This window comes from Lissotriton vulgaris, chromosome 10 (assembly GCF_964263255.1).
Source record: "Lissotriton vulgaris chromosome 10, aLisVul1.2, whole genome shotgun sequence".
NCBI lineage: Eukaryota > Metazoa > Chordata > Amphibia > Caudata > Salamandridae > Lissotriton > Lissotriton vulgaris.
This window is the reverse complement of record NC_141698.1, coordinates 180206732-180219622: the sequence shown is the minus strand read 5'-3', so window position 1 is coordinate 180219622 and position 12891 is coordinate 180206732. Positions and strand designations below refer to the sequence as shown.

The window sequence follows — 12891 nt, the reverse complement described above, 5'->3', positions numbered from 1 at the left end:
TTAGGGATCAAGTAAAAAACAGACATCACCGGGTGGTCTTTCTTAAGAAATTTGAATTCGTCCAGGCTTAAAAGTCCAGCACTTCTCCAACCTGTCAGGAGTGTGTAATATTCTGCTTGGACTCATCTGAGAATTGATACATCACACCGTTTATAGCATAATACATCATTTAGTTGGAGGTAAGCCTCCTCCAAATAGAGGGAACGTGGCCACAGCACCACGTTACCGCCTTTATCAGCTTGGCGAAGGATGATGGTATTGTCAGCCTGGGATTTCTTGACCAATCTGTTATAGTTGTTATTGTGAACCCCATATCTAAATTTCTCCTTCAAAGTTGCAACATGGAGTTTCTTGATCCCTGCTGTTGTTAAATCATGAAAAATGTCAATGTTGTCATACAACATAAGAGGGGTAAAAGTCGATTTAGGTTTAAAATCTGTATGACCAGGTGAATCCAATACCAACTGTTCCTCCGGAGTTCCTGTAACCTGAGCTTCATTGCGCAATGATAACAAATACTGAAGTAAACCAGAGTCTTTGGCAACCAGTCCTGGTGATAAAGGACTTGAAACAACCTCCTTTGTTTTTGGTTGATATTTACTGCTCAAGAGATGCTTTTACAACTTCAATTTGCGGGTGTACTTGTATACATCTATCCTTGTCCTAGCATAATTGAAGTTACTCGCAGGACTGTATGTTAATCCAAGCGACAAAATATTGACATCATCCTCGGTGAGAGCAGTTGTGGTAAGGTTGATAACCAAAGGATTTCCTGTGGTCACAAGGCTACTATCCTGAATTGTTAGTTGTGCTGGTTCCACCTCTTCTTGGGGTAAAACTTATTTTTGGCTTTTTCATTTTTTTCTGAGGCGGCCTGCTTTCCTTCATTGCTGCCGCTTTTTGTTACATCTTTGTTTGCGGTTTGACCTGGTTTGCGGGGTCGAAGGGTTTCTCGCCTGTCCTGGCTCAGGCAGTCGACCTCCTGCGCTAGTGAAAACCTTGTAAACCCGAACCGCGAGTCAAATCTAGCTCCTTCTGTATCTGATCCGCTGTCAGGCACTGAACTCACGTCAGAAGCAGAAGACATTGGACCAGAGACTAGCAAATTACTCGCACCGGTCGAGGACATAGTTGAGCTTTGAGTGCCCTTGGAAGCCTTGATAGCATGAAATTTCTTGGTGAAAGTAAAAATACGCCCCTGCTGGTAGTCAACTTTATCGCGTTGAAATTTGAACGCTTTACGCTTTTTAATAATGTGCTCTTCTTTGCATAGCCTGCCCATCATGTCACCCCTGAGTTTAGTGGATACTGCTTCAGCTCCTTTTTCCATGGCGCTGATTTCAACCTCTAATTCATCAATCTGTTGCTGTAGTAGTACCCGGTCGCTCTCTGCATATTTTACCAGGATTGTGACCAATTTACGGGATGAGTCCAAATTGCATTCTGCCCATTCATTGAGCATATTGGGATCTGGTTGCTCATAGCTGGGCGCTAACATAATTCTTATTCCTCGTGGAATGCGCCCCACCTCAAGGTATCTGCTTAATGAGCGGTGCTCCCACCACTTTACCTGCTCTCTTTTCATTCATTTTTAATTTTTTTTTATAATTATCACAGAGGCTCGTGCCCCCCTCCTGCACAGTCTCAGTGTGAGCATTTCCGAGAGACTCCCCAGCCGGGGAGTCGTCAAAGAGGTCGATTGCTGCCTCCTCTCTGCCCCTCAATGCGTCTGCTGACATGGCGAACAATATTATGCGAGAATGAAGTCTCACCTTGAAAGACGAACAGTTTCCAAAATAGTCCCGTTCGTCGTTTTGGCAAACTCCTTCACCGGACAATCCGCTTCGGAAACAACCACTGCCTCAGCGGGTACCCACTGGTGCCGGGACGTCCGTCTCTCAGCACCGGTCCCGTTTTCAGCAAAAGTGTACACAGTAACGCGGTCCGGGGGCTTGCGCAGATACTCCTCGCCGGAGTCAAACGAACGCTTCCGGGAAACCGAAAGGGGTTGCTTCCTGCCGCGCCGCCCTAATATATATATGCAAAAAAGAAGGAGAGAAGTCTGGGTAGTTCTCAAGTTTAGGTGGAAAGCAGCTCCTGTTAGAGCAATCTCAACACCAGCGACACTCTAGATCTGCTCACCTCAAATGTCTGCTTTTCTACAGCAAAGTTTTTAAGCATAGGACTAGCACAGTGCTGTCCTTGCCGAGCTGTAAAATTACAAAAGCCATTTATCACTCCAGGCACAGTATTACAGCTTTGAATTGGTAAAATACCAACTCAAGCCAACCTGAAATGAGTGAAAGCAACCCTGACACAGTGTTTCACTCTAATTGGAGCTCTTCAGAGAGGTATAGCTTTGTCCAGAAACTAGGGAGCACCCAGTATAAGTCAAAACAAAACCCTTTCAGGCATAGAGTGACGCATAAATTATGCAAAAAAGAAGGAAAGAACTCTGGGTAGTTCTCAAGTTTAGGTGGAAAGCAGCTCCTGTTAGAGCACTCTCAACACCAGCGACACTCTAGATCTGCTCACCTCAAATGTCTGTTTTTCTATCAAAGTCTTTAAGCATAGGATTAGCAAAGTGCCATCCACGCTGAGATAGTTTAGGACAAAGTCTTTTGCCATTTCTACAGCAAAGTCTTTAAGCATAGGACTAGCACTCATTAGGGGGCGCATGCGTAATGGACAAATAGGGCTGCAGTTCCATCCGGTCTCAATGAGTGCCATCCCATGAGGAAGAAGCGAGAGGCTTCGAAACGCGTCGGGACCCTTTGAAAATAACAGGCGCAGGGCGCAGTTCGCAATAAAGAAGGTTGTAACCTGTTTGCACACGGAGTGGCGTCTTCATGTCAGAGGCATCCTAGGGTGAAGATTTGTACGCGGTGGCCTCAACCGCGGAAGATGCACCGCCCGCTGGAAAGGTCAGTGCGGGTCTGCGGGGACTGCCATTTGACAGCCGACAAGCAGCGTGGGTGAACTGCAAAATTTGAACTGGGCAATGTGTCTGTAGCCCACTGGAGGGCAGTTAAATTGGACTAAAAGCACGAAAACAAATTGGGAACACGGACTCCATCGAAGGAGTACAAGCAAACTACAGCTCCCAGCATGCACTCATTAGGGGGCGCATGCGTAATGGACAAATAGGGCTGCAGTTCCATCCGGTCTCAATGAGTGCCATCCCATGAGGAAGAAGCGAGAGGCTTCGAAACGCGTCGGGACCCTTTGAAAATAACAGGCGCATGGCGCAGTTCGCAATAAAGAAGGTTGTAACCTGTTTGCACACGGAGTGGCGTCTTCATGTCAGAGGCATCCTAGGGTGAAGATTTGTACGCGGTGGCCTCAACCGCGGAAGATGCACCGCCCGCTGGAAAGGTCAGTGCGGGTCTGCGGGGACTGCCATTTGACAGCCGACAAGCAGCGTGGGTGAACTGCAAAATTTGAACTGGGCAATGTGTCTGTAGCCCACTGGAGGGCAGTTAAATTGGACTAAAAGCACGAAAACAAATTGGGAACACGGACTCCATCGAAGGAGTACAAGCAAACTACAGCTCCCAGCATGCACTCATTAGGGGGCGCATGCGTAATGGACAAATAGGGCTGCAGTTCCATCCAGTCTCAATGAGTGCCATCCCATGAGGAAGAAGCGAGAGGCTTCGAAACGCGTCGGGACACTTTGAAAATAACAGGCGCAGGGCGCAGTTCGCAATAAAGAAGGTTGTAACCTGTTTGCACACGGAGTGGCGTCTTCATGTCAGAGGCATCCTAGGGTGAAGATTTGTACGCGGTGGCCTCAACCGCGGAAGATGCACCGCCCGCTGGAAAGGTCAGTGCGGGTCTGCGGGGACTGCCATTTGACAGCCGACAAGCAGCGTGGGTGAACTGCAAAATTTGAACTGGGCAATGTGTCTGTAGCCCACTGGAGGGCAGTTAAATTGGACTAAAAGCACGAAAACAAATTGGGAACACGGACTCCATCGAAGGAGTACAAGCAAACTACAGCTCCCAGCATGCACTCATTAGGGGGCGCATGCGTAATGGACAAATAGGGCTGCAGTTCCATCCGGTCTCAATGAGTGCCATCCCATGAGGAAGAAGCGAGATGCTTCGAAACGCGTCAGGACCCTTTGAAAATAACAGGCGCAGGGCGCAGTTCGCAATAAAGAAGGTTGTAACCTGTTTGCACACGGAGTGGCGTCTTCATGTCAGAGGCATCCTAGGGTGAAGATTTGTACGCGGTGGCCTCAACCGCGGAAGATGCACCGCCCGCTGGAAAGGTCAGTGCGGGTCTGTGGGGACTGCCATTTGACAGCCGACAAGCAGCGTGGGTGAACTGCAAAATTTGAACTGGGCAATGTGTCTGTAGCCCACTGGAGGGCAGTTAAATTGGACTAAAAGCACGAAAACAAATTGGGAACACGGACTCCATCGAAGGAGTACAAGCAAACTACAGCTCCCAGCATGCACTCATTAGGGGGCGCATGCGTAATGGACAAATAGGGCTGCAGTTCCATCCGGTCTCAATGAGTGCCATCCCATGAGGAAGAAGCGAGAGGCTTCGAAACGCGTCGGGACCCTTTGAAAATAACAGGCGCAGGGCGCAGTTCGCAATAAAGAAGGTTGTAACCTGTTTGCACACGGAGTGGCGTCTTCATGTCAGAGGCATCCTAGGGTGAAGATTTGTACGCGGTGGCCTCAACCGCGGAAGATGCACCGCCCGCTGGAAAGGTCAGTGCGGGTCTGCGGGGACTGCCATTTGACAGCCGACAAGCAGCGTGGGTGAACTGCAAAATTTGAACTGGGCAATGTGTCTGTAGCCCACTGGAGGGCAGTTAAATTGGACTAAAAGCACGAAAACAAATTGGGAACACGGACTCCATCGAAGGAGTACAAGCAAACTACAGCTCCCAGCATGCACTCATTAGGGGGCGCATGCGTAATGGACAAATAGGGCTGCAGTTCCATCCGGTCTCAATGAGTGCCATCCCATGAGGAAGAAGCGAGAGGCTTCGAAACGCGTCGGGACCCTTTGAAAATAACAGGCGCAGGGCGCAGTTCGCAATAAAGAAGGTTGTAACCTGTTTGCACACGGAGTGGCGTCTTCATGTCAGAGGCATCCTAGGGTGAAAATATATCTATATCTATCTATCTATATCTATATCTATACTAATATAATAAAGAGAGAGCCCAAACCTTTGAGGCGGGTAATCTCAGGAACCACAGCACCAATCACAACACCCAATACAGCGTTGGAAAGGGCAGTTGCAGCAGAAGGACATAGGCTATGCAGACGCCCACCATATACATTTAAAAGGTAAAAGAACCGTGCCAGCAAAGTAGTCCCTTGTGGGCGTGTCTGCGTTGTGCTGTGGGCGTGACAAACGCTGGGGGCGTGTGGTACGTTCCGCCCTTCATGCCATGTCTCATATCGTGTGCTAATCCCACCCTGCTCCCTTTAAATACCCCTGCACCCCATAATCATACCCCTGCACCCCATAATCATAACCAACCCGTACTCCTTAAAATACCCCAACACCCTCAAACACTAACCCATCTTAACCCTATAAATATACCCTGTACCCCAAAACTCAAATCTATCCCTAAATCCTAAAAATACCCCTGTACCCCAAAACCCAAACCTAGCCCTTAACCCTATAAATATCCCTGTACCTCAAAACCCAACCCCCCTGAACCCTAAAAATACCCCTGGACCCCAAAACACAAACCTACCCCTGAACCCTAAAATACCCCTGTACCCCAAAACCCAAACCTAGCCCTGAACCCTTAAAATACCCCTGAACCCAAAACCCAAACCTACCCATGAACCCTAAAAATACCCCTGTACCCCAAAACCCAAACCTAGCCCTGAATCCTAAAAATAACCCTGTACCCCAAAACCCAAACCTACCCACAAAGGGAGCTCTACTGATAGAGGTAAGGGAATTAATTCCTTTTGATTTTAATTTTTAAAGATGATCGCTGAGTTACAAAGACCATCACTTGAAAGGAACTCCAGTTTTGGGGGATAATTCCCTGCGCCTTTCATTTCAGCTGGAACAAAATAATTTTCACACCACCATGGTAAGAAAGCAATGGAGGGCCTTGAACGTGCCATGGGCCAAAGCAAGAGAGATGGGGTCCACAAGGGAAGCCACCCAGAAGACAGACAAGAACACCATTCATGCATCAGGAACAGAACTAGCGAACACAAAGTGAGAGGTAGTATTGATCTGCCAGTGCCTCATTGCTAATGCCATTCACAAGATTGTGGTTTGTCACTGTCCTTCGCAGCCACGTACCCCCGTCCCACCCCCACCCCTTTATGACTGTGACTCTTGCTCCTACCCTGTTGGGGCTCAAATCTGGCTGGAGACGCATACATTCTGTTAGTGCTTTATTTTTCAGTATTAATAGCATGTCTAAGAGCCAGACTGGCCTGGGAGGTCTAAGACTGGAATTGATTGCTAAGAGTTCAACAAACATTGGGCCTGGAATACTGTGAAAGTGAGCCTTTTCAGGGGCCCACTGGTGCAGTGGTTCTCCCTTCTTTGTCCTTAAGTCCTTAGCTAACAAAATAGAGATTGGCACGGAAGCTGTAATATCAAAGAAATAGTTTATTATCACTCATGAGTGGGACTACATCGACACAGAGCCCTCAGGCAATGTATGAGGTAGTACCTGGAGTACAGAAACCATGGGCCTTTTATGGCCAGTTTGTAGCTGAGTAAGCATGAAGACTCAAAAAGAGGCGGTACAAGTATACACAAGAATAGCTATTCACATATATGGACAACTGGAAACTTCTTAGTCAACAGAGTGGGAGGAGTAACAAAAACCCTTACATCAGTTGGAATAGCCTGTCAGTTATATTCTAAAACAGGTGTATTCTAGCAGCTACAGGCCTTTCTGATCATGCATTGCTCTGGCTCAGTGCTGAAGGAGTTAACTGTAACTGATGACGCAAGCAGAATAGAAAAGCAGGCAACAGTAAAGAGACAAGAAGCACATGGCTAGCACATGGCTAACTAAAATGGCTGCCACAACCAAAATGGCTTCAGCTCATGCTAACAGCGATTTCTGTCGATTCCCACAATACCAGGCCAGTTAATATCATTTCATTTCGTTTTAAGGTGTTGATGTTTTGTTTGACTGGTGGTGAGAAACAGAGATGCGGAAGGTACGTTTCTGCACGTAACCTGCAAGGCAACCCGGGAAGAAAATTAGACATATTAAGAACTTGCAGGGCTCTAGAGAAGCATATTTTCATATAAATGCTGGTAGAGTCATATGTCAAGGAAAAAAGCCACATAGTTATGGTTACATCAAAAGGAGGTTTTCAGTTTCCCCTAAATTTATGGAGATCAGCTAAATGTCTACGGTCTTCAGTGATTGAGCTTCTCATCTTAGGAGCTGCACTTGAAAACTATTGCAAGGTAGCCTGGGCGAGAGTGACTGTCCTAAATCTAAAATGAATTTACTGTCTGACATATGTCTTTGTAATCCAGGTTCACCAGGGCTTCTCTAAAGTCCTCGCCCCAGCACAATACCTCTTCTTTTTCCTCCTCCCTTTACTAGGTTTCAATAGTTTTACCGTTTATTTCTAAAGAAAAATATCTTTTCTAGGGTTGTTGCTACACTATTTTAAATAAGATAAAATCTATGCTTCTGAAGATGTTCACTGAATTTACATTATTTCTAACTTTAATCATACTTACTACTATTTAAAGCAAACACTGAAACTCGTGTCCTAATCTGAAGACAGGAAGTGAATTAATATAAAGACAGGAAGTGAGGATTTCAATTTGTTACATTATGTCACCCAAAGGCATACTTCTTCAAACAGTTAGCAACAGCCACAAGAAGGATTTTTTTTGTTATTCTGTTTTTCTTCCTCAAGGAGCGGTTGACGTCTGAAAACAAAAATGAGTGGCTTGTACGACACGGTGGAGCCAAATGTCATCGACGATGCCATGCTGGCGGATGCGGTAGAAGAGCAAGGGCCTCAGGAGGAAGCGGGAAGATTTGCCAAAATGGAAGGAATAGAATTCAAAGATGTTACTAAATTGCAACTTGACTTTAAAAGTGAGTGTTTGAGGAGGGTTTTCGATCAAGTTCCTGGCAAATATCCCTTGTGCAGGACTTGATAGATCATATTTAAGAACCACTACACTTATGTATGTATAAGATTGACTTGTAGCCCACAGCAGTGATTGAAACTGGAATATTTAGAATAGATTGCAAGGTTTCATCTTTAGTGGGTGATACACGATAAAGAATTATGGCACTGTCGTATTTGCGGGTCTGTTTTGCCTAGCCAGATTTATTTTCAATTGTCACCATGGTAACAAGCATGTATCATTTGTAGCGTTACTGATTGTTATGTAGTTCCGATTGCATTTTAAGTAGTGTTCTGTTGTGCGTACACATTAATCATGTTATATTCAGCGTCTTTTCATTTTCATTTATAACTTGTCATATTTTTAATTAGTGCTCGATGTAAAAGATAATGCAACTGGTCTAAATACAACAGGGTTTGGATGCTCTGAACGAGCCTGTCATATTCTCGCCTGTCAGATCCTCGCCTGACAAGGTATGCTTGTAGTTAGCCTACCTAAGCTCCCTGGTACACCGAGTTCAAAAATTGTGATTACCTATAATTGTGACTCCAAATAGGGAATCACAATTTGCGATTTCCTTAGCACGTCCCTAGCATTTTCTAAATGCAAACTGGGCATTTAGGAAATGCTACTACCATCTACTCCAAGTTGATGGTAACAATGTGAAAATTTTGAAAAATGCACAAAAGTGCATTTTTTAAAGTGCCATGTAGAGCACACATGCCCAAGTGCATGTGTGCGCTTTACATATGCACATTGTTTTTGAGGTGCTTCAAGATGTACCTCCATCGCGGCCGTAACCCAGCCTCGAACCTGCCAAAAATGAAATGATATTAACTACGTTATTATCATTTTATTTTGTTTTGCTCAAAGAGCAGTGGGGCGACGCTCCTCCGCATTAGCAGAGGAGCTGCCCCTGGAGTGGACTTATGTTAGATTGTTTAAAGCATAGAAAGTATGTATATTGCACTCTTACTCCCACTCACATCTCTTTGCACTCTCTCACATCTTATTATCTGTCACACTCGCTCTGTCAGACTCTGTCTGGCTTGCAAGACTATTAATGTATTTAAAAAGGTAAGAGTGCAATATTAAAATGTTTTAAAAAACAGTTCCTGGACACAGCTGTGGGTCATTCACTTACTCCTTACTGAATACTTTGACATTGTAGTGGCGGTTAACCATGCCATACTACATTGTGAAAGATTTAACATTTTCAATTACACATTATTAATGAGTAGCCCTGCATTCAAGGCATCTGAAACTTGATTCTTTAAGCACTGCTTTTTCCACTCTTCGCCAGACTGACTACATTAAGTAGGTGCTTCTGTTTTGTGGGAATTCATATCTGCCAAGTTTCCCCATGGTAAATGTCTCAATTTAAGTCAGTCCTGACCTTTTAACAGACATCTCTCTATTCAAAAGAGTAACCCTTGATGGCCAAGAGGGACGAGGTAAGTCTAACTAATTAAAAGGAATTTCCTTTTGGTGCTGACACTATATATCAATTGATCAATTCTTTCTCAAATCAATTAGAGTGCACTGAATGAAATCCTTCATGACATTCTAAAGCTATATCATCAATTATGACTATCTCCTTAAAAATGTATGTTTATTTAGAAAATTCAAATTCATTGGATTGTGTCCACAATATACAAATCAATCAATATACAATATAATGAAAAAGTCAGCGACTTTTAATAGATATTTAACATTATCTGTACATAATCGCAACACTCATTGACATATTACTAGAAAATGTTTTTCTATACGTTTTTTAATCCCTAGTTGTATTTGATCCAGAGTTTACTCAGCAGCTGTATGTCCATCTGCCTGTCCTTTAAAATGGTCAATTTATACAGCCACTGAGTAAACTCTGGATCAAATATGACTAGGGATTAAAAAACATATAGAAAAACAACATACGTAATTATATGATATGTACATAGTTCACATGCAGGCCATGAAGTATATCAGGAAAGACACCCAACATCATCAATTCTGTTCACATGTCAATTATTTGTTTGGACTCAAGGAATACTTTACAAGATTCCCATTCAAACCTGGTCTCTTTGGCTTTAATATTCCACTTTAAAAGAAGGATAATTTCTGCTCATGGTCTGCTCCAGTACCCTGAGGATATATTGGAGCAATAATATAACAGCAGTGCAGCAATGTGCATTAATGTACCACAAATCAAATGTTTTTGATTTGCTAAAAATAAACGTTCATTTTTCTACAGAGAAAGATGGGGTTCCATATGAAAATTAAAAAAAAGATACAGACTGTGCTTTTCCTGTTTATACTCCAGGTCAACACCACTAGTGCACCCAGTTGAAATAAAGTAAAGTAAAGGTTGGTGTAAATATTTACATTTTGGAGCTCTTGCTCCAAAATTAAAATATTTCCACCGACCTTTACTTCACCGGGGTTTATTAGTGGTGTTTTCCTGGAGTGTAAACAGAAACAACATATTCTGACTTTTTTGATTGTATTAGGAAGTATGTATGCTGGACCCCTGTCCCTCTATTTGTTAATAATCCTTATAACAATATCCAGGTTTGCAGGTCAGGTAAATGTATTACAAGATATTGACAATGAATCTCAAATTGGGGACCATTAGAATTAGGAATGCTACCGGCCATCTAGCTGTTGGAACTGAAGTTTCTTTTAACTATTTGTAATGTCAACATGTAGGCATACAATTACATATTCCTACATATCCCTACATCAATACTGTTTGTTTTGGTTTGTTGGGGTGGGAGGAGGATGGGAACAGATACGTGAAACTTCAGACACTGAGTTCTCTAGTCTGTCTTGGCTTAGCTCAGTTTTGTTAATACATTACATAGTGGCCCATGGTGTTTGGTTGTGTGCTCTTTTATTATTCAGCCATTTATTTATACTTCGGGATATTCTCAATGGAATGAGGACTGTGAGCCAAAGAGACAGTAAGTGGTAATGCTTCAACTTTGGTCCTCTTCATTACACTGAGCCTTACTTTTCCTTGTCAGAAGTCTGAAGTTCCCTCTTTAGTATTCCAAATGTATAGTGTTGTTACAGATTGGTTGTCTTTGGTATTACAGACGCGATATGAGCTTGAAATTAGGGCTTGCTTCATACAGTCTTAATGGGAGTAAAGTACAGGAGGATCTCAAAATATTTGTAAAATCAAGAGTCCTTATGGTTGCTATATTGCCGCTTTGGAGAAGGATAGAACAAAGACTATTGGTTTGTAGTCAGAGCATGACACATAACATGTATTTGTAAGGTGGAACATTAGATGGCAAACCTGGGTATATGAATGGCGTGATAAAAATTAGGCGTTTTTCAGAGAATGTTACTTTATATTCATAAATGTGTACAGCTTTATTTAATCTGGGGAAAACATTTCAACTGTATGTTCAAAGAATAGTAGGCCAAAACGACTGCTTTAAAACTCTAATGCATATTATGGCATGGGATAGTCTGACAGCAGCTAACGCTTGTTGGAAGAGATTATTCCTTTTGTTTATTTTTTGCCCTTATTTAAAGACTTGTGATTCCTAATCTAGCATGAGCATTGCAAATACTGTAAATGAGCGGAGAACTCTCAAATCTTGGATGGGCACTTTTCTGCAGTTAAACTCTTTGTGAATTTCTTACTCAAATCTCACACCATTCAGTAAACAAATGCCCACCACCAGATTTTGGCCTGGGGTAGTATGATGAGGTTGCGACAGTGTCAAGCTTTCTAAAATAATAACATCACACCTTTGTCCGTCCATTGTGATCTATTCCTGTTGTCCTATACTGGAGGTTAGCAAAGAATAGCTGTTCTCCTTACAGTGACTAATGCTAATTTAAGTTGCAATGATTTAGAAACATAGTTTTGCCCTGTCATAAATACTCAAAAGTTATCAAAAGTTACAAATTATAAAATCCTCTTTAGTATCCATTTCCTTCATGGGAAAATCATTACAGTAAGTCAAGTGTTTCCTGGCAGGCTATGGGATCTGTGAAAAAAATCATATAGCGAATTGGGAAGTGCATTTGATGCTTTCTAATAGGAAAAAAAGAGAACACCCTCCCAATATCTTTCATGGTATTGCCAACACTTCTTCTATAGTTAATAGAGGAACGAACAACCAACAGCCACTGGAAGTTCCAACATGAAAACTGTGGCCCCTTTAGCTAGTACAACTTACCGATCACTACTCTACAGTTGTAGGAAATGTATGTATCTTGTGTATTTTCCACACAGTTATTTACCATTCCTTAGTAAGATTAAAGTCTCTCTGACTGTACAACCCATTTTGAAATCTGGCTACCCCTTTCAAATGTTCTGTAGTCCATTAAAAGTAGTGAGAGATATACAACTTGCTTTGATAAGAGACCAGAGTAGCGGTAGATCTGTTCACTTGGCGTTGTGTCAATATTTATTAACTAGTGTTGAGTAAGTCTGAGGAGAGACTGACACTTGTAAAACTGAAACAGAGGGCTATAGTCAGCTGTGGAACTTTCTCTGCTTCAGTCCACAGACCAATAAACAAGCAAACAAGCAGATGTCCATATGAGTGCCATTGTTATAGTCCTCCAGCGGCTAACTCTGAAAACTGGCTACATTTAAATGATAAATGAAGTAAATTGGATTTTGTTCAATGATGACACTAGAATGCTATGGATTGTTGTAGGGAGACCTTTGAACATAATGGTAAAACCATCCATAGTTTGAGCGAACATTAAGTTGTCTACCTCCTGGGGAAGAGATCGCCTGCTGCATACAATAAGGATG

The 12891-nt window shown here is 43.0% G+C and overlaps 1 protein-coding gene across 2 annotated transcripts in view; it reads left to right on the top strand.

Moving 5' to 3' along the window:
* DRC3 (dynein regulatory complex subunit 3) overlaps positions 1-12891 on the top strand; it is a 185479-nt gene that overhangs the window by 55809 nt on the left and 116779 nt on the right. For both annotated transcript variants that reach the window (XM_086942404.1, XM_086942403.1), the window contains exon 2: positions 7898-8082. In XM_086942404.1, the coding sequence (XP_086798530.1) occupies positions 7923-8082 (160 nt within the window). In that variant the 5' untranslated portion in view covers positions 7898-7922. The remainder of the gene's footprint in view (positions 1-7897; positions 8083-12891) is intronic.